The 21724-nt window shown below is 33.8% G+C and overlaps 1 protein-coding gene across 3 annotated transcripts in view; it reads right to left on the bottom strand.

Moving 5' to 3' along the window:
• ROCK2 (Rho associated coiled-coil containing protein kinase 2) overlaps positions 1 to 21724 on the bottom strand; it is a 164575-nt gene that overhangs the window by 78466 nt on the left and 64385 nt on the right. For 2 of the 3 annotated variants that reach the window (XM_027865498.1, XM_027865499.1), the window contains exons 2-4: positions 13834 to 13915; positions 11400 to 11500; positions 1882 to 2019 (exon numbers count right to left, since the gene is read on the bottom strand). In XM_027865498.1, coding sequence (XP_027721299.1) covers positions 1882 to 2019; positions 11400 to 11500; positions 13834 to 13915 — 321 coding nt within the window. Of the gene's footprint in view, positions 1 to 1881; positions 2020 to 11399; positions 11501 to 13833; positions 13916 to 18552; positions 18572 to 21724 lie in introns of those variants that run through there. The other variant, XM_027865500.1, reaches the window with a different exon arrangement.

Below are 21724 nucleotides of genomic sequence, written 5' to 3'. Positions count from 1 at the left end.
CAGTAAGTTTTTCTGGTTTTGGTGGGGGTAATATTCATAAGAGAGGATATAACTTTTCTTTGCAATACATTATTTCCATAACTAAATATTTCCATAATAAATTAAAAGTATCTAAAATACCTTGTAAACCTTAAAGCACCATATAAATGTTATTATTATTTATACATGTTATTAGAGTTGTAGGTATTTTTAAAAGTAATAGGAAAAAAAAGGAATATCATGAAAGAAATAAAAACTCATGCTATATGCCTACAGCTTCCAATAGGGCGTTGCTCTTTATCTTCAGTATGTGTAACAGTCTAATGTTCAATAAAGTCAATTAGGAATGATTACCGCCTAACAGTAATTCCCCCTAAAAACTGAAGGGATAATAAGGGAATGTGCCTGTAATACATCCTTAATTTTCTTATTTTATGATGACGACTAACTTTGACTTATTTGTGACCAAAAATGACAGTGTACTCAGTAGATAGAAACTACAGAGATGTAGATTTAGCCTTGCAGTAAGGAAAAACTTCTAAAAATTAGTACTATCCAAAAGTGTATTGCGATACCTTGGGAGGTGGTAAGTTAACCCTCACTAGTTAAAAGACTCATTTTCCCTCTTTCTCTTCCATCTGACCTCCTATGTTGTTGTTTTTCTTTTTTTTTGTTCTTCCAATCAGAGCCTCGCCTACCACCTTGGGTTACTATGGAGATCAAATGAGGAGGTACATGACAGTACTATGAATGCTATCAGGCTATACATCAAAGGAGGGGAAGGTTACTATTATTCAATTGTTTTTATATGGCAATCAGCAGCCAATACTATGTTTTCCCCACAGTAAACATTCAATAAATGTTGAACTAAGAACGAATCACCAAAGCGATCAATTTATGACAGTAGGCTAGGGTTAATGGAACAGTCTGTGACCAAAAAACAGAAAAAAGTAATTCGCTGATCCATATAAATATAAAATATTCTTACAATAACCCCCACCTTTGCCAGCCACTGTGTGTGTATATGTGTATGTGTGTGTATCTTCCTAAAACATTTAATTGTAATAGATGCTTCTGACTATAAGAATTCCTATTCATACGCTACAAAGAAAGGTCAATTCAGTAAGCATTAACTAAGTGACAACTATGTGACAGGCACTGTGTTAACAGCTGAAATAAAGCAAGAAAAAAAAGAGAGAAAAAAAGCTTGGTAATGTTCCTTTATTTATTTTACTCAGTTTTGTAGCATATTTTTAATCCTATATTGGATTTCCCTGGCACTCATCATACTTCTGAACCATTTCTCAGCTAAAATGTTTGCATGTACCATCATTTTCATGCATTATTTTATAACAGTTCCGAGTTTCATATTTCCTTTGCTGGACTGTAAATTCCAGGAAAGCAAAAAGTATATCTTATTTAACTTTATATCTAATCTAATACATAACACAACATTCTGTATACACAGCAGGCACTTCACAAATACCTATAAAATTCAACTGATGTATGATCAACTGTTTCAATAATATAAATTAAAACGTAATTTTTTGGGAGGAGAGAACAAATATAGTTAATTTTAAGTGTTCGAAAATATTTTAAAATTATCTATATGACATTATTCTCCTCCATCCCAATAATTACAGACATAATTTTAAAATCTCATTTAAAATTCAGGTTTCTAAATTTGGCCTTTTTATTTCAGAAACAGTAATAAAGGATACTATAAGATACTGCCAGGGAAGCATTAAAGATGGCTTAATGTGTCAAATCTTGTTAACATTAAACTTCAGTGTTGAAACTTTATAAATATCATACAACAAGCATAATCATATTGGAGTTTCAGCAAACAACAAAATATGCGTTCTTATGTATGATTCAAATTACCGAGTATACTGTGCTTACCTGAACAATCCAGGGACTATTAGCAAAGGCCATGATATCTCGTTCTTCCCAAAAAAAAGCAGAATCTGATCTTTTTATCATTTCAAATTTACTAAGAAGCTTCATGGCATAAACATTCTGTGACTCTTTATGACGAACCTGTTGATTTACAAACAGCAAAATTATCATTAGAGCTTTTTTTAACAAGCAGTACTAATGAATTGGGCACTTGATCTGCAATGCTATTATTAATTATAACAGTTGCAAAATATGATGTAAAGCAGCTCTCTAATAAAAATAGCATAAATTCTTAATAAAGGAAAAAATGCCTAGGTAGTTTGGATAAGTCAATGATAAAACACCTATCCAGTGTTAACTATAAGAACCTCTCATTTCATAAACAAAAACTTAACATCAGTTCCATAAATTGCTGGATTAAATAAATAAAAAAATGAACCACCACTTCAAAGAAAATATGCATATGTTAACTAATGGGGATAAAGCACATTTACAAAGTTTACAACATGGGTATGCATGTTGTTTTAAATAGTAACCTTACTAGAAACTTAGTATTTCTATAAAGGGAGGGGCAGGAGGGGAAGAAGAAAATAAATTTATTTCTGATAAAATGGGGCTGTTTTTCTAACACTAGACTCAACTCCTAAGGAGGGAAAAAAAAACTCACCCAAAGAAACAAAGCTTTAATTCCTAAGTCTTCCTCTAGGCAACTTCCACTTTTTTTTTAATGGAGCATAAAAGCCCAGACAAAGTTCAATGCACCTCTCATCTCCATCAGAAATAGTAGAGAGATTTTTTAATAATGAAATTACTGGAAAAGAAATCTAATTGGACATGTTAAAAAAAAAAAAGGCTGGGCAGACACTAGACATAAAAGTAGGAGTAGGCTAAGTGGGCAGAAGCCTAATGATTAATGGTTCAATCCTGCATTCCTCTCTGGCCTCCACTCCACAGTTGAGTGGAGTCCACTCTGGACTTCATTCCCTACCATATCCAGCAGCCTTCTCACCCAATCCCTTCAACTCCTTCCTCTGATTGGTCAGCTCTTTTGGGAACCTCCATTTTAAGGAGAAGTGCCCAGGTCAGCCAAGTTCACTCTTTTCTTCTTTTCTGGGATGCTCATGACTCTCCGGACTGCTTTTTCCACAATTCCTCTCCCTATGCCTCAGAAGGTTTCTTCCCAAACCCCCTTCTTTTCAGCTTCCTTTTATTTGTAGTCTTCCCTCATTAGAATGTTAGTTTCCCTAAGGGCACGTGCTATTTTACTTTTTCCTTGTATTTGTATCTACAAAAGTTAACTCAGTGCCTGGCACAAAGTAAGCACTTAATAAATGCTTATTGACTATATGCTGATAATAACAATATGGAAAATGAAAGGTTTAAATTGGGACCACTGACACAAGAAACCGCCAAAGGGTTATCCTTAAGCAGGACAGATTTAGTAAGCCACGTACATTATGTAATGAAATGGTAGAAACAGTACAACACATCAATACTGGTTATAAAAATTAAGTATATACTGAATATGTATCAAGAACTGGTAGTTAGAATAACACACCATAAGTTCATGATCTTTTATGACTGATGGATGACATATCTCCATATTACAAATATAGACCTCAAAATATCCTAGAGAACATCAATAAACTATGTTGGAACCAGACCATTATAAGAGACCAACCAAATTGTTACCCACAATGCTCTGGATATAACATCAGACTGATTTCTAAAAACTGAAAAAAAGTTTTTAATGCAAGTCCCAAATGAAGAAATAAAAAGTTTTCAAAATAGAGACACTTGGCCAAGAAGATCAAAATCAGGTGAGGAGAGAATGAAGTACCTATTATGACTGTAGAATTGTATCAACAATGGTTTCTTTCAGTAAACCTAAAGGAGAATAAGTTTACATCCCATTTAAAAATAAAAAAGTAGTAATTTTATCCATTTGTAAAATAGTCTTCAGAATATTAAATACAAAAGAATAAAAGAGGATAGCAACTTGCCCCAAGATAGTCTGTTTCTATCAGGAGTTCTTAACCTAGGGTCTGTAAAATTATTTTAATGTTAAAATATTTTGATAAGTATATTTTTTTTCAATAGAATTAGTTTCCTTTGCAAGTCTATGTATTTTATTTTGTTCACTTATAAAGAAAGGGTCCATAGGTTTCAGAATGCCTAAAGGGTCTATAATACAAAAAAGATTAAGAACCCATGGTAAAACTGAAGCCCATCAAAAAATAAGAACAAAATAAAAATAATAGTAACTTTTATCTTTATAGCATTTCTAATGTTTGCAACATGCTTTGCATACATTGCCCTATTTGATCCTCACAACTCTGTAAGGCAGTTGCTATTTCTGTCCCAATTATAAAGATGAAGAAACAAAAGCCCAGAGACGTTAAGAGCTGCCCACAGTCACACACAAGACTAATAAACATCCAAAGCTGCATTTAAATCCAGGTCTTTCAGACACCAAGTCCCAAGAAGCCACCAATGCATCTGGGGTAATACAGGATATATTTTTCAATATTTTTAAACTAAATTAATATAATTTAAATACCTTCAAATCCAGATTTCTGTCCTTTATTTTGTGATAAGCTGAGGCAGTCTGTGGTAAGTGAAGGCACAAAGATATGTATGAATAGTAACAGACAGGAAGTGGGATCTGTCTAAGCCATGTACATACTGTGTCCTGCCTCCATCAGAAAAAAATAAGAATGTAGAGCAAAACAAACATTTTGCTCCTCCCTTCTAAAGGAATTAAGTCACTTCCTAACCAGCTCTATACTGAATTCACCACTTCAGAACGGAAGGCAAAACAAAAATGCAGGTTAAACTTGATTTCATTACAAATAAAAACACTAGATAGATTCTATGATGGGTTTATGAATGGTAAGATACAATAACAAAGTTCAGGATCACAATTTCCTGAATAAATTCCAACAATTATTATACATCCATAGCTAATGTAACTTTTTTTAAATTTTCTATTTTAAGATATTTCTCCACTATTTTGATGGTTTGCAATTCCATGAGAATTAGCTCCATATAAAAGGCTAAGTACATGACAATAAAGATCAAGACAACCCATCTAGTATAAAAACTGCTAAATTCAAATTCACAAATATTTACTCTTATATTCCTCCAGTACTCTATTTTCAAAGGTCTAAGTGTTTCTCTTCTAAAGCAACATTAGATCACAGGTAGATCAGAAAAACTGAATTATCTAGAGTCTCAATACTGTGAGACCCTACAATTCTGCTTCCAATTCTTTTTTGCTAATCAGTGTTGAATTAGATCAGCCCAAAGCAAATGGTGAGTCTATTAACTCAAAAAGGAGGTTCTATTTTTATGCAGCTCATTTCCCGGCTATATTTCTATATGCCAAATGGAATTCTGAACTATCCCTAACTTCATTAGGGGAGCCTCTCTTTGTGTATTTAAGAGATCAATCAATTAATTCCACTGTAATAATACTTATGGTTGATTCATGAAATATGTATAACTGTGGCTATAGAAATTTTGTTATGAAGAATAGAGTAGAAATAATTCTACCTATTTACCAGCTAGTTAAACCAAATAAATAAAAAAAACCCAAATTTTTAAAAAATAACCAAATAAAAGCAATTAGTTCCTTTATATTCAAGATAATTAAACAAGTCAATTGGCAGAGAAAAGAATGTTTGACACATCTGAGATACTCTAAAAATACACAATAAATAGAAACAGAGTACTTTGTTTTTAAATGTTAGCAAAAGGTCCACAGCAAATATTTCTGATATACTTCGTAAATAGCACTACTGTAACTTGGGAGTTTACAGCCTGTATTTTGGTCAGAAAATTGCTTTGAATGGTAGTTACCAACTCTTTGAACAAGGGTGAGGAACCTCCAGCCCACAGGCAAGAGATAGCTTCTGGTTTGATTTCATCAAAACCGTGGGGCAAGTTCCAAACCATGATGTGCTCATTTATGCCTTAAAGGCATGAAAATACAGCACAAATTTTAAATTCTTTGATGGCAATATAGTAAAAGATCACAAAACATGTCTCTTTTTCTTCCTCTCTATTAATACTCTACCCAATTTGGTACAGTGAAAAGAATGCTGGACGTAAGAGTTAGATGTGACCTAGGTTTGAATCTTGCCTCTAGTATCTACTAGTTGAATGACCATAGGCAAATCAATTATCTATGGGTTTCAAACTCCTGATCTACAAAATGAAGTTAACAGTATCTATTAGACCTACTATACAGGACTTTGTCAAGGTCAAATGAGATAATGTATGGAAAACCTTTGAAAACCTTAAAGTGTCAGATAAAGATAAAGTGGCTGTTATTCTTCCCTTAACTATGACATAAGTGGTATATGATTATTTTAACTCTGAAATAGAATTTTATGCTTTCAGTTCTTAAAAATAGATTGAATAGAATATTTATATTTCTAAAACCAAACTCAGTAAATAAGCTACTTTTTTAATTGTATGGCTCTGAAGTTATTCTCCCACTGGCCCTGAATAAAGAAAAGATTATGCTTAGGATCCACCTTAGGAATTCATAATCCCTCATCTACTGGGCATAACAGGGTTTGAGCAAGTCTAGAAAGTGGACCTGGCTCCTGCATCAGTTTTCTGAACAAAATCTTAAAACTGAGTAAGTATTTATTACAATGAGTATTTATTAAACATCAACTACGCACCAGGCACTGCACTAAGTGCTAGGGATAGAAAGGCAAAAAACAGTTATCTCCTTCTCAAGGATTTCATAGTCTAATGAGAGCAACAACATGCAAAGAGATCAGTAAAACTGAGCAATGCCTGAAATCAGAATTGCTAGAACTGTAACAGATAAAAATTCTGGCACACTCAATCCTGCAGGCATTGAGCCGCACTGTATATTCAAGAAATACATCAAAAAACTAGAGGCAAAAGGCCAGAGGCATATGCTAAGAATGTCATATGCCTGGGTAATGAGAATGTCAGATTGTGTCCCCCTCTGGCTATTTAGGACAAGAGTACACTACACTTTGAAATTAATTTAATTCTCATTTGGCCCAAAACAAGTCTATAAAGCAAAAAACTTCACAGTGCTATCAACACATTCCCATAAAGTTACAAAAATAAGTTAATACTTCATATCAAGATAAATTATAGTTACTATGCAAAGCCAACTATCATGGTTGAAACAATTACATATAACATATTTCTTTACAAGATTATAAATCTTTTTTTTGGGAGGGGGAGGCGCTAGGCAAAGGGGTTAAGTGACTTGCCCAAGGTCACACTGCTAGTAAGTGTTAGGAGTCTGAGGCCGCATTTGAACTCAGGTTCTCCTGAATCCAGGGCTGATGCTCTATCCACTGCGCCACCTAGCTGCCCCCCAAGATTATTAAGAAAATAAAATCTTGTCAAGCAATTTGTTTTGTTTTCTTTTGTAAAGGAAATATTAATTAAAATTAAATAAATACAATAATCAAGAGCAGGCACCACCAAAAGTTTCCTCAAGAAAGAGTGAACATCAAGGATTGGATCTAAGTATTTGAATAAAACTTCTGAAAAGGTTTTCCAATTCTGTTTGTTCCTAATTCCTCTTAATTTAAAAGTCTACATGGTTTTGCAAATGCATGGTTTTTGTTCAGTTAGTCAATAAATAAGCATTTATTAAGCATCTACTTTGTGTCAGGCATTGTGTTACACACTGGAGATACAAAGAAAGGCAAAGATAGTCCCTGTCCCTGAAAACCTCAAAATCTAATGGAGGAGCAAACAAGAAAACGACTATGTACAAACGAGATATATTAAGGATAAATTGGAAGTAATCAATATAGGGAAGGCACTAGGGGGAATCAGGAAAGAGTGAGAATAAGTATACCTACCATAGGGAAGAGCCAATAAGAATGCCCAGGGTTGGGAGGTGGAGTATCTTGTGGGACGAATAGCATGGAATTCAGCGTCACTGAATCACAAAGTATGGGGGTGGGGGGGGGAATAAATAAGGTATAAGACTGGAAAAGTAGGAGGGAGCCAGGCTGTGAAGGATTTTGCCAAAGAGAAGATATTGTATTGATTCTGGAGGTGACAGCCACTGGAATGCAAGGGTGGGCTTGGGGGAGTGGGGGAACAGTTAGAGAGAAAGGAGATGAAATGGTCAGATGGGCACTTTAAGAAGATTAACTTGAAAGGTGAAAAATCTGACAGGAGAGAGAAGGGGGTATGTACAAGAGATGTGACAGGATTTGGCAACAGATTAGAAAGGGAGAGGGGTTAGGTTTAGAGTGAGGAGTTGAGGATTACACTTAGGTTGTGAGCCTGGGTGATCAGAAGATGGTGTTAATCTTAATTGTGAAGTCAGGGTGTTCTAGAGGTTATCTATATGTATGTTGAAGTTCAATTTGATGAGGAGTTGAGGGGGAGGTGAAAAAGACTGTGCACCAGGCATTGAATTCATTGAGGAAAGAAAGGGAAATTGGTGCACATCAGTAACAAGAATTTTGATTGGATGGTAGATACAGTTTGAGTAAACTTCAAAAGAGAGGTTACTGAGTGATGGTGGCAGAGAGAGAGCCTGGAAGTGGCAATGAGGACCAAATAGTATTCAAACTCACCTACCCTGATAAATCAGGGAGAAGAAGTAAAAGTAGGAGCAATGATCTAAAATTGGTTGGATAAATAAATGATTACTGTTTTGTTTCAAGACAAAAAGTAGATTCAAATTCAATACTACTGATGGAACTTTTTGCAAAAATCACAGATAATATAAGATGTGAGCTCATTATTTGCTAAATGAAGAGCAACATTTAACTTTCTCTAAAAGAAATTACACAAACCAATGTTAAGTATTTTGAAGACAAGGTAACAGGGTAGAGTAGAATAATGGTACACATCTGTAACATATTTATTTTATAAAATGCTTTACCTCTGTTGGATCATTTCAGCCTCAAAATGATCCTTTAAATAGGCACTACAGATATTACTACCCTCATTTTACAGATGTGGAAACTGAGGCTCAGTGAAGTTAAGTGACTTGCCCATGGTCACATATATAGGAAGTGTCAGAAGCATGACTCAAACACAGAATACTATTTATTCCACTGTACCATGCTGCTAGACTTAAAATCACAAATCATAAGACCTGGGGATCAAATGCTGGCTATCTGCAGCTATCAGGACCATAAGCCTCAGTTTTGCCAACTGTAAAATGAAGATAAATCTATTTAACAAAACTGTTCTGGGAAAGGGGATTTGAAAACTTTAAAATGCAATAAATAAGTTATTATTATTATTGAAATTAAAAGGTGATAGAATGAAGATATCATTTCAGGCATTATCACTTACACATAAAGGTACTCATAGAAGTTAGAGCTAGTAAGCATATGAGATCTTAACTACTCCAAAATTCTTACTGGAAAATGACTTGCCTAAGGTCACACAACTGAGTAATAGTAAAGCAAATATTCATTATCAGGTCTCTTGATTCCCAGTTTCTTGCTATTTCCACCATATTAGCTATCAATAGCATATAAACAACATTTAAAAAAAAATTAACATTATTAAAACTATCAAAAAGTCACAGGCTTTCTTCTTTGGTTGTATTATTCTAGTTTGGATTTGGAAAATTAAGATATTCCAAGCATTTACTTCCCTCTACTCACACATGAAAGAGTAAATTTCAGTTAAAGACTTTTTTTTTTTGCTTCTTAGACCAGTCTGAATACATTGTATTTCTCTAATAATATTGATAAAATCAGAACATATTCACTAAACCATCTTGTAATCCCCATATGCTGATGTGCTTGGGGGGGGAAAGGAGATATGGGAGATAAATAATGCTAAAAATTTCTAGTTCATTGGGTCATAAACTAAAAATTGGAAGGGACCTTAGAAGTCATCTAGCCCAATTTCTTCATTTTACAGATAAATAAACTGAGGCTTGGGGAGGTTAAGCAACCTATATATAACAAAGCTAGAATATGAACCTAGGTCTTCTATCTCCAAATCAGTGCCTTTTCTACTGAATTATGCTTCCGTAGATATTAACGCATTTTAAAAATAAATTTTTATTAACTTGCTGTGTTTTTATATCACCTCTATTTCCCACTTTAAAACTCTCCAACCACTTCCTTTATAACTATTCCTTACAATATAGGGGGAGAGAAGTTTTGCTAAACTAACCAACATATTATAGAGTCTACTATTATATGTAGTGTCCTACATCCACAGTCACCACATTCAAGAAAGAAGCAAGGTAAAGTGCCATCTATATTTCTTCTTTGAGGCCAAACTTGGTTATAATAATTTTGCAGCATTTGGTTACTGTTCTTTTGTTATTTTTCTTTTCATTTACATTACTGTATTCAAGTAGTATGCTTTTTTTTGTTCTGCTTATTACTTAATTTTGTATTAGTTCATATAAGTCTTCACATCATATGCTATATTCATTAGTTATTTCTCATAGCACAATAATATTGCATTACATTCATATACCACAGCTCGTTTAGTCATTCCCAAATTGAAGAGAACCTACTTTGTTTCCAATCCATTGATACAACCAAAATACTACTGTAAGTATTTTGGTTTATATGGGGCCTTTCTTTTTGTGACTGACTCCTTGGGATACATGCCTAGCAATGGAATCTATGGGTCGAAAGGTATGAACATTTTAGTCACTTGCTTTACATAACTCCAAATTGCTTTCCGGAATGGATGGACCAATTTATAGTTCCACCAACAGTACATTAGTGTACCTATCTTTCCACAACTGGCCCAATGTTAACTGTTGGCATCTTTTTGTCAACTTTGCTGGGTATGAAGTGAAACCTCAGGGTTGAGGTAGCAAGGTGGCAAAATAGATAGAGTGCTAGATCAAAATTCAATACCTGAGTTCAAATCCAGCCTCAGCCATTTTACTGTGTGATCCCTAGGCAAATCAATTTAATTTCTGTCTTTCCCAGTTTCCTCACCAGTAAAATGAGGATAATAATAACACCTACCTATCACAGGGTTGCTGGGAAGATCAAATGAGGTATTTGTAAGTCTAAATAAATGCTTGTTTCCTTCCTTCCTACCTTCCTTATTTTGATTTTCATTTCTCTTCTTATTTGTGATTTAAAGAATTCTTTCACATTGTTGTTACTAGAATGAAATTCTTCTTTTGACCACTTAAATATTTGTTAGATGTTTATATACCATGAATATCAGACCCCTACCTGAGATATTTGATAGAAATTCCCCCCCCAACAACCATTTCCTTTCTTGTCCTATGTGCATTAAATTTGTTTATGAGAAAGCTTTTGAATTTATGTAATAACTTTCCATTTTAAGTTCTACAGTTGCTTCTATCCCTTAATATTTTTTTCTGGTCAAAATTTCATGCCTACTCAAAACTTGGAAAAAGTATATGACCTGCTTTTGTTTTAACTTTTTAATGATATGACCTTTGATACTGATGTTATATATATTACAAAATATCTCACCACCATCCCCCAATGATAAATAAAGGAATAAAAACAGGCAAACTAAATTCTTACCAACTGAACTTCACCAAAAGCACCTCTTCCAATTACTTTAATAACATCAAAATCTTCTGCCTTCATCTGTAGGCATCCAATTTTTGTCACAGTCCTCTCATCTACAACGAATTGAAAAATATAGATACTCATAAAAACAAATTCTATAATTAGTAATCATAGTTGTAAAAAAAAAATACAGTCCAATGAACTGGTTTGGGCTTTCAACTAAACCTGTGTGGATCAAGCTTTTGAAAATTCATATCAATGTCTTAAGGCAATCTAATATTATAATGCTCTGATCTTTGGAACCATAATCTTCTTGGTCCAAGATGTCTGACCTGCCACTACTCCCCAAAGTTCTCAGAGACTTGCCACCTACTCTATTACTTTCCTTGTTAGAATTTAAGTATTACTTGGATTTTCAATCTGCTACGAAATTAACACAAACATAAGACCTCCTGAGCTACTTGAAAGCAGAGACTGTCTCAATTTTCGGTTTGTAGCCTGAGCACTGAATACAGGGTTTATCACAGAGTAAGCACATAATAAACAAATTCATTAATCAACAGATCACTGTTTTCACCTTATTTCAGATAACTGCCTTCAAACAAAACTGACTACAAAGTTTGTGGGGTTTTTTTGCAATTAAGTTATAGTAAAAGATAGTTTATCTCTCTGATCTAAGACAACTCCAAAAGATTCATGATAAAAAATGCTATCAATATCCATATAAAGAACCATGGAGTCTGAATGCAGATCAAAGCATACTACTTGCTCTCCTTTTCCTTTGTTGTTTTGTTTTATTGCTTCATTTTCATGGCTCCTCCCATTAGTTCTAATTCTTCTTTACAACATGACTAATGTGAAAATATGTTTAATAAGAATGTATATGTAGAGCCTATATCAGATTGCATGCCATCTTGGGGAGGTGGGAGGGGAGGGAGAGTGAGAAAATTTAAAACTCAAAAGCTTATGAAAGTGAATGTTGAAAACTAAAAATAAATTAAATTTTTAAAAAATGCTCAAGAAGCACAGTTGAAACATAAATAGGAGATGCTTCTTTCATAATAAGGATAAAGGAAAATTTTTAGGTAATATTAAACAATACAATAGCAGAATGTGGATTTGGATAAATGGAGGGCAATTGACTTCATTCAGTATTGAAAGTAAGTGGTCCCCCAGTACCTTTCTGTGACACTCATTAAAAATATACTGAGTCTCAAAAAAAAAAAAAGAAAAAAAAAAGATAGTTATCTAGTGTTTTATCGATCTGAGTGTTCTATCATAATCCTGTCTTGGTTTCACTAATAGAATTGATAGCTGACATAATGATAATCATAATGATGACTCTTTAGCATATACTATAAGATCCTAGAGTGTTTATTTTAAATAACCACAAAAAGAATATTAGTGTAATTGCAAGCTCCTCTCTAGAACAATAAGACCTGGGATCAAATCCTAATGCTGACACATACTGGCTGTATGACTCTGGACAAATCACTTACCCTGTCTATGCTCTAGGCAACTCGCTAAGAATAGATTTTGCAGGAAAGACGTCAGCCTGCACAGATAAAATGTATTTACTCAGCTGAGAGGTCTCCAAATCAATAAAATCACAGTCACTATCTCTAGTTTTACTAAGTTTATTACATATTAGAATTATAATTCTTTGCAAATCAGTAACTACATAGTCTATATAGTCTAATTCTATCTCCATGGTTATTTGACTAACCAGAACATTAATTAGTACTACTTATATTATATGTTTAAAATCCATTTATTATAAGTGAATTTGTTTACTGTGTACCTATGTTATGTTGACTTTAAAAAAAAACTTTCATGCTTAATATCCTTTGATATATTTATATCCCTGCAAGCTGTTATCAATATCATTAAATATGTATTAGATAATATCATTTACAAGGCAAAAGACATCATATTTATTTTATTAATATTTCAAAGGAATGATTACATTACTGATGAATCCACAGTAACCCACCAAGTATTCTGCTTAACATAAAGAAAAAACATTACAGTGGTCAAAGAATAAAAACAATTTTCTCTCCAGAGTTCTTTTAATAACTCATAATGACATGTGTATAAGCTCGTGTAAATGACTTTTACATTTAGATGTAAGTTTTCTAATCTGTAAAATGAAGGGATAGTATTAGACAACTTCTAAAGTCCTTTTCAGTTCTGAATCTATGATCTAATTAATTGAGAAGTAATTATTCTCTATATCCTGTCAATGTTTGTTAAACTTCTAGGAACTCCAATTAGAAATATAATTGTGCATTATTCTGCTGTAAAATTAACAGATCCATAATTCTAACAAAAGTCTAAATAAAACTTTAATACCATTACAATCTGAAGATATTTTTATGACTCCTTTGAAATAGCCATAGATGTGGCTGTATAGATGTTAAAAAAAAAAAAGTTTGATGCAACTTACATCTAATTAAGAAATTGTCTATATTCTTGTTTTTCCTCAGAGCAGGAAAATTCAGATCAAAGTACAAGGAAGTTATACCATCCTGTTAAGAAAAAAAAAGAAAAGATTGTTAAAATTCTCAAACTTCTTGGTTTCCATCTTTAAACTCTAGTCAGTTTTATATAGATTTTTATTGTGATACTTTAAATGACCTGTGATTTTATTCATGTGTCTACAAACTCTACAAACACAAATCACAATCCTATCTAAAAGACTTAAGGGTTGCTTCAACCATAAAACCTAGCTAATGGCCAATTTTCTGGTGATATGGCTTTCTAAGTTTAGTATGTTCATTACTCAGAGCTTTCTGGGTCTTTCTTCAAGCTCACTTACCAGGATTACCACACTTAGTGAGCTACTGTCAAAAAAAAAAAAGCTCACCTCTATGACAGAATATTAAGCACAGGAATCTTACACATCTAAATAGCAAGATCATTTAGATTAGTAGGTGCCTAAAAATTAATTTTAATAATATTAATAATCTGACAAAATTGTATTATATCCAAACTTCATCTAAAAAGGTAGGTTACTGCTACATGAAATGAAGCATGATGTAGTGGATAAAGAAAGAATCAGCTTTCAACTAGGAAGACCAGATTTCTATTCCCACCTCTGACACATACTAGATGTGTGACTCTGGGCTAGTCATATAACCTCTCAGTGTCCCAGGTAATTTTCTAAGCTTATAAATTGCAGAGAAGATGCCAAGCTGCTCAGCATTTGATAGTTCCTTACATTGACAAAGTCACAGGCCCAAATAAAGGGAATTTATTAAGTGTTTACCACGTGCCAAAACTTAGTACCATGCTTTAAGTTTTAAGTACTGAGAACATAAATACCAGGAAAACAGACAGTCCTTATGTTCAAGAAAATTACATTCTAATAGGGAAATGATGACCGCAGTGGTGTTTGTAAGAGTGAAAAATGATTAAAAGCATAGGACAATATGTCCAGGAATGATATTATTAATTTCACTATTCTTCTTAGAGTTAGAGGAGGAGGGGGTATATAGAGGGGGAGAAAAATCATGAATAAGGCATGGAAGTGGCATTATGGTCAAGATAAAATGAATGCTCACCAGAACCCCAGGATCAAAGAAACATTTTGACATTACTTTTTTTCCTTCAGTGCTGTGTTTTTCTCCCCTTAGGGAATCCTGAGTGAGTCAAACTCTCTCTAGCAAAATGAAGCTCAGATTCTAGCCACTGTTTTGCAACTTTTAATCTTAGAAGTGATTTGCCCTGGTCACAGTCATTATGGATCACAGGCCGGACTCAAACCTAAGTTACTCAGACTCCAAGGTATTCATCCACTGTAGCACACTGCCTGCCTCTCGTGTTGCTTTATCCATAATAAAGATATAATTCAATTTAACAAATATATATGAGGGCCTAAATATTGCATTGTGTTAAATACAGTAGACAGACAAAATGAGAAGATATAACATAACTTTAATACACTGTTGTTTGAAATAGAAAAGAGTCTCCAAATAGATGCTCCTGTTTGTTGTGAATGACATTGTTTGGATTGCATTACTCTCCAAAATACTACAGAGACTACCCAATGGGATTCATTAATCCTCAAAAGAGAAAGATCAACTTAACAAGTCACCCAGGAAAAACTAAGTGATCAAACAATGCCTACTAAATATACGACATAAAATGTGTATGAGTTAACTCCTGTGGGTTAGTCAATTAGTACTCATATTGAATTTTACATGGATGACAAACTGGACCTAGAACTAAACTGGTAGAAGAAAGAGAATACTAGGTGGTTTTGAGGAAACTGCATGACAGTCTTGACAGAAACTCCCATCTTTTTAAAACATTAGAATTATTCTAGTGGTATTATATAATATAACAAATCACAAAACAACAATTTCACAAAATCTGCTGCACTAGGACATAGAGAAAGGACTCCAGCACAATGAGGGATTAAAGCATAATTCAAAGTTCTTAGAAACAAAATTCAAGTATGTCCCTACACACACTCAAGTGTGTTCTGTACTATATTTAGATATGCCCCCCAAATAACTCGCTCAAGTGTACTTTTTTCTTACAACTAAGGTTAATTCTTTTTCTTCTAAATGAAATTCAACTTTTTTGCTTCTATACTACATAGCTGCTTTTATAAAATGACAGAAATAAATACTTGCATTACCTTAAAAGGCTGTTGCAAGCATTCGATTAAAACTTAAAGCAGTTTAGAAATGTAAGCTGTTAATATTATTTCTCACTAACATGCAACTGACCTTGGGTTTTCAAAGGATAAGTCAGGAAATCACAAGTTATATCAGGCTCTACACCAGGGGTTTTTGGTTTCCTTTGTAATCCTAGGCAGTTTATCCCGTCTTCTACTGGAAGCCTTTCCCAATCCTTCTCAATTCCAGTGGCTTCCTGGTGTTAATTATTTCCTAGTTGCACTATATACAGCTTGTTTGTATATGTTTCTAATCTGCCCTACATTATGAGCTGCTAGAGGGCAGGGACTGTCATTTGCCTTTCTCTGGTACCATACCCTCAGTATATTACACAATTGTCGTTTTTCCTGTTTACTCATTTTCAATCGTGTCAGACTCTTCATGACCCCATTTGGGGTTTCTTAGCAAATACACTGGAGTGGTTTGCCATTTCCTTCTCCAGCTCATTTTACAGATGAAGAAACTGAGGCAGAGTTAAGTGATTTGCCCTGGGTGACACAGCTAGTGTCTGAGGTCAAATCTGAACTCAGGCCTTCTGAATCCAGGCCCAGCATTTTATCCATTGCACCATCTATGTGCCCCAAGGGTATTTTATCCACTGTGCCACCTACTTGCCCCAAGCTGACACAAAGTGAGGACTTAATAAATGCTTACTGACTAAATTACACATTTCATATTATTTTGAACAGGGATCCAAAGACTTCAGACTGACAAAGTGGGTCCATAACACACAAAAAAGTTAAGAATCTCTGCTCTGGAAATTTCAAATATGGGACCCCAGCAACAGATCATGTGTCTCTCAGAGGGCCAGTGTGTGGAGAGAGTGGAGAGAGTGGAGAGGGCTATCATCCAAAGACTGGCTACCAGGTGATAAGTTCTTTTGATCACAGCAATTACAAAAACTTTTATACTAGTTCGTGAAGGGCTGCATCGTTGTAGGAGACCAATCTGATGCTGAAATAATAAAAAATAACTTTTTTAACAGGATTATGCATTTGAACAACTTCTGGCAAAGCTTGTAGAGAGGAATTAAATAAACAAAGGTCCAGTACTGGAAAAGGCAGGACCCTGCTTGATGGATATTAATGTGAGTATTTCTAAGTATGACATTTTTATCATATGAAGGAACAAAAATTCTCTCTTAGAATTTATCTCTGAAATATTAAAGTTATTGGAAAAAACTGATTTAATACTGTTGCAATACACAAGTTTTTAAGAACTTCATGAGTAAAAGGAATCTGTATTTCTGGATCTTTTTTAAACATTCAACAATCGTATCTTTACTTAATCTAACCTGTCTGCATTACTTTGAGACTTCTCTGACTTTTCCCCCATACCCCCTCTCCCATGCTTTTAGTTTCCTTTTTGTGTGCAGTGTTCCTCCCCTTGGGGGCAGGAACTGTCTTTCTTTTCTTTCTTTCTTTTCTTTTTTTTGCTATTTGTATGCCCAGTCCTTAGCACAGTGCTGGGGACATGGTAGGGCCTTAATGAATGCTGTATTGATTAATTGGTTTTACCTTTATGTTATAAATGCTTTATCTCAAAAAAAATTTTTTTCCAAGAATTCCCCTGTACAGCATTAAAGAGAAGTCAGCAATGAAAATGCTTTCCAAAGAAGATGAATCAAAAAAGAATCTTTAAGGATAAAACAATAAAGCTCAACACTTCAAATTCTTATTTGTCAAAGAAATTACTTGAAACAATTAAGATGATAGCCTTCTGCCTAGCAGAAAAACAGTAGTATCTTAAAGATAATAAGTCAAAATTAATTCAGCTAGGTGATGAGTCAATAAAGTGCTGGACTTGGAATCTCAAAAGCCTGAATTCAAAGCCTATCTCAATCCCTTATTAGCCGTCTGGCACTAGGCAACTCTGTAGCTCAGTTTCCTCAGCTGCACCTATTTCACAGAGAAGCTGTGAGGATCAAATGAGAAGTACGTTGAATTTTGAAAACCTTAAAGCACTAAACAAATGTTGTTTTTCATGTGAACTTCTATAACCCTAAAAGCTTTAATCCTTAAATAAACTTCTACCTAAATGAAAAGTATTTCTCTAAACAATCAACCATCATTGATTTTTCCATATTTCCAGGCAAAATTCTAAGTATGAAATAAGGATTTCATTAAATTCCTACCTTTAAAAAATCTAATCACAGTCCCAAAGAAGGCCAGAATTTAAAAATGTTGTAGCCTAGTGAATTTTTGTTCAGCATATCTACGGCCAACAGGGTTCAACATCTATTTCCAAACTAGCAGTTAAGTGATTGGACAATTAAATTAGATAGTAAACTCTAGCAGTTCAAAGCTGGACAAATTATAAATATATCAATATAAATGAAAATAAATATACCCCCTAATTAGTTACTCACTACTACCATTGTTTGCCTGTCATCAGGAGTCTTGCTAGAAGGCTTAAATTAATTAGTAATGAAATTCAAATTCAAATGAATATAGTTAAAAATAAACTTATGAACTACTCACACATAACAATTTGTAAACATCTGGCCCATTACTGAAAAAATATGGTTGTCCCTTATCCTACAGGACAGGTTCATCTGTCATTGACTTCTTTTGGCAGTTTGGTGAAATCTACCTTCTCAGGATAATGTTTTAAATTTAAAAAAAAAAAAGAGAGAGAAACCATGAAATTACAAAACTGAAATAGTTATCAAAAACTTAAAAAAAAAGTCACAAACCCAAGTTAAGAACCCCTGTGACCTAGAAGGAAGGACTCATCGGATTACGCACCATGTAACGCAGAAGGATACAAAGAGCATGCTACACCAATCTAAAGAGAAAACAGAAACTTGTTCAGTGGCCTCTGTATGAAATATATACTTATAGACTTTTCCCAAGGAGCAACAGTACTTCTTTGGATGCATGATGTCATCAGCATGTCAATTCCCTCCACAGCTCCACATGATATAAGATTCTTATCTGTCTTTCTATAAATCCTCCATATAGGCTTTACTCAATGCAGAGAAGAGTCTATAAGTCCAAAATTCTCTCTTCTACTCTCTCATTTTTTCTCCCTAATGGACTAACTCAATGGATTCTAATTGCATGTGGTAATCTGGACATAACGGTTTTTTACATAATCATTCACACTGAAAAAGAACAAAGCTTGTCAACCTCTTTTGAATGAAACTAGATTTCACTGGCATTGCTTTATAGTATTTTAGAGTTAAATGTATAATTAGTATAAGGCCAACACAGCACAATGCCTAGCACATAATAAATACTTAATAAAATTCTATTATACTCCATCATGTGAAGATTGTTACTGTTGAGTCATTTTTAGGTCAAGTCTGACTTTTCATGACTACATTTGGGCTTTTCTTGGCAAAGATGCTGGAGTGGTTTGCCATTTCCTTCTCCAGTTCATTTGACAGATGAGGAAACTGAGGCAAACAGGGTTAAGTACCTTGCCCAGGGTCACACAGCTAGTAAGTGTCTGAGGCCAGTTTTGAACTCAGGAAGATGAGTCTTCCTGACTCTAGACCCAGCACTCTATCCAATGTGCCACTTATCTATATGTAAAGATTGGAGAATTCTAATTCTAATTCAAACATTTATTAAGTTCATACTAAGTGTTACTAAGCACTGGGAATACAAAGATAAAAACCACAAGTGTCTATCCCTGAGGACTTAGATTTTCTGCTTGAGTGGAAGGAGAGAACTTATAAATAGTTGCCCTTATCAATGTGGAATTCTTTTACCAGAATTATAGAATAGTAACACCTTAGAAAATTATGACTACTATTCTGATTCACCCTATTGATTTTGCTTAGATAGGCACAAATGTGATTTTTTTTTCTCTTTTAATTTTATTTGCAGGTTCAAATTCTCTCCTTCCAGCCATTGAGAAGGCAAGACATACAAATCTCATTACAAACAAGAAGTCATGCAATTTCCAAATTAGCAACGTCCTGGAAAAAAAATAAAGAAAATAAAGAAAAAATAACATTTAATCTGAACTCAAATTGAATGTAATCATTATTTTTAAACAATGATAATGAGCAGATACATCTTTCTTAGGCCTACTATCAGTCACTTTAACACGAGTTGTTGCAATTTATTCACTTTATGGATAGGAAAACTGAACACTAAAAAAAAAATTAATGTACGTACATCCACTCTTCACTTAAGGCAAAAATTAGAATTCAATGCTGGGTTTCTGGTCGATTGCTTGGATGAGTTATGATCTTTCATATTTTTTTAAAAGAAAAAGTAAAGTTTGCCCATATGGTTTCCCACCCACAAAATCCTTAATACAGAAAATCATTTTTTCTTCAAGTGTGGTTAAATTCTTGTCTCATTTGTAAACTGGTACTGTATGTACTAGGATTTTCAGTGTTGTTTATTTTAATTATGAGTCCTTATGTTCATGATTTTGAGATTAGCTATATAAAAGAATAAAAAGTTACTTATAAAATGTAATAACTACTCACATGTAATTTACTGATCTATAAGCCTTTCTGTCCCTCTATAACAGCTATACATGCTACTGAGGGAATGTACATGACTTACCCTTTTACTCTACCACCAACTGAATCTGTGCCCTGGGGGAAATTCTGTACCTCATCTGGCAGTCTATATAATTAAGCCAGTAATGACTGATACCTAAATCATACAGTTTTATGACAACTAATTAAGTATTATTTGTAAATCCAAATAAAAGATGTCTACTAACTACCCATAATTTTATCTATGTGTTGTTATAAACAACTGAATTTTAATAAGACTCAATTTAACCTCTCATAAAGAGAAAAAGAAATTATAAGGAAATGTTTCATTTCCCAGTAACTTTCATTATTCTACCCTAGAATATCATAGTTATAAAAAATATTTCATTATTTGACTTAATCAAAGGAGCACTGTGAAGTACAAAATTAGTTACATTGTGCATGTTTTTCTTTGGAATACTTTTATGGATGACTCATTTCTCAGCCAGAAATTCAATCTATTTTAAATTCCAAAAATATCACTGTTTTCTTCCTCCTCCAATTCATATGTTGCTGTCTTCTCTTTGAAGTCTAATAATATGGCAAATACATCTTCCTCTTATATCCATATCCAAACATTCCTCATTTTAAGGAAACCTACTTCAGTATGACTTCCCCTATCCCAAAATACAGCTGGTCTGGAAACACCAACTATTCAGAACACAGCCAAGAGCCAGAAAATAATACAAATGTTCTCCACCCTCACCCCCAATCCAAAACAGATGTCTAGACATTCAGGCACTTGCCCACAAACCTCATGCACTTTACTAAAATATGTACCATTTAAACCCTTACTTTGCCCACTTGCTTTCTTTTAATACTTCATATCCAATTCTAACAAACCTGGTTATTGTCTTTCCTAGCTTACAGTAGATAAAAACAGAAAATTAGAAGGAGGTAGAGAGGTGTTTCTGGAAGGCAAGTTAATAGAAACAAGACTGATAGCCTAACATAAGAGGTGACAGGAAAAAAATAAAAAATTCAAAAAAGCAATCTGGTGTCATTTAGTGTAAACTCAAACAGACCTCAACAGCCTCTGGGAGTATCACTGAATTATATAGAGAATAGTACCAGAAGAGATGTTCATAAAGATGATACTAAGTCATTAAAAACAAGTCTAATTATGTTTTCTGTTTAAGATGTTAACG

Source organism: Vombatus ursinus, unplaced genomic scaffold, assembly GCF_900497805.2.
Source record: "Vombatus ursinus unplaced genomic scaffold, bare-nosed wombat genome assembly UNPS02014778.1, whole genome shotgun sequence".
Classification (NCBI taxonomy): domain Eukaryota; kingdom Metazoa; phylum Chordata; class Mammalia; order Diprotodontia; family Vombatidae; genus Vombatus; species Vombatus ursinus.
Note: the sequence above shows the minus strand (reverse complement) of the source record. Positions and strands in the feature narration are given on the sequence as shown.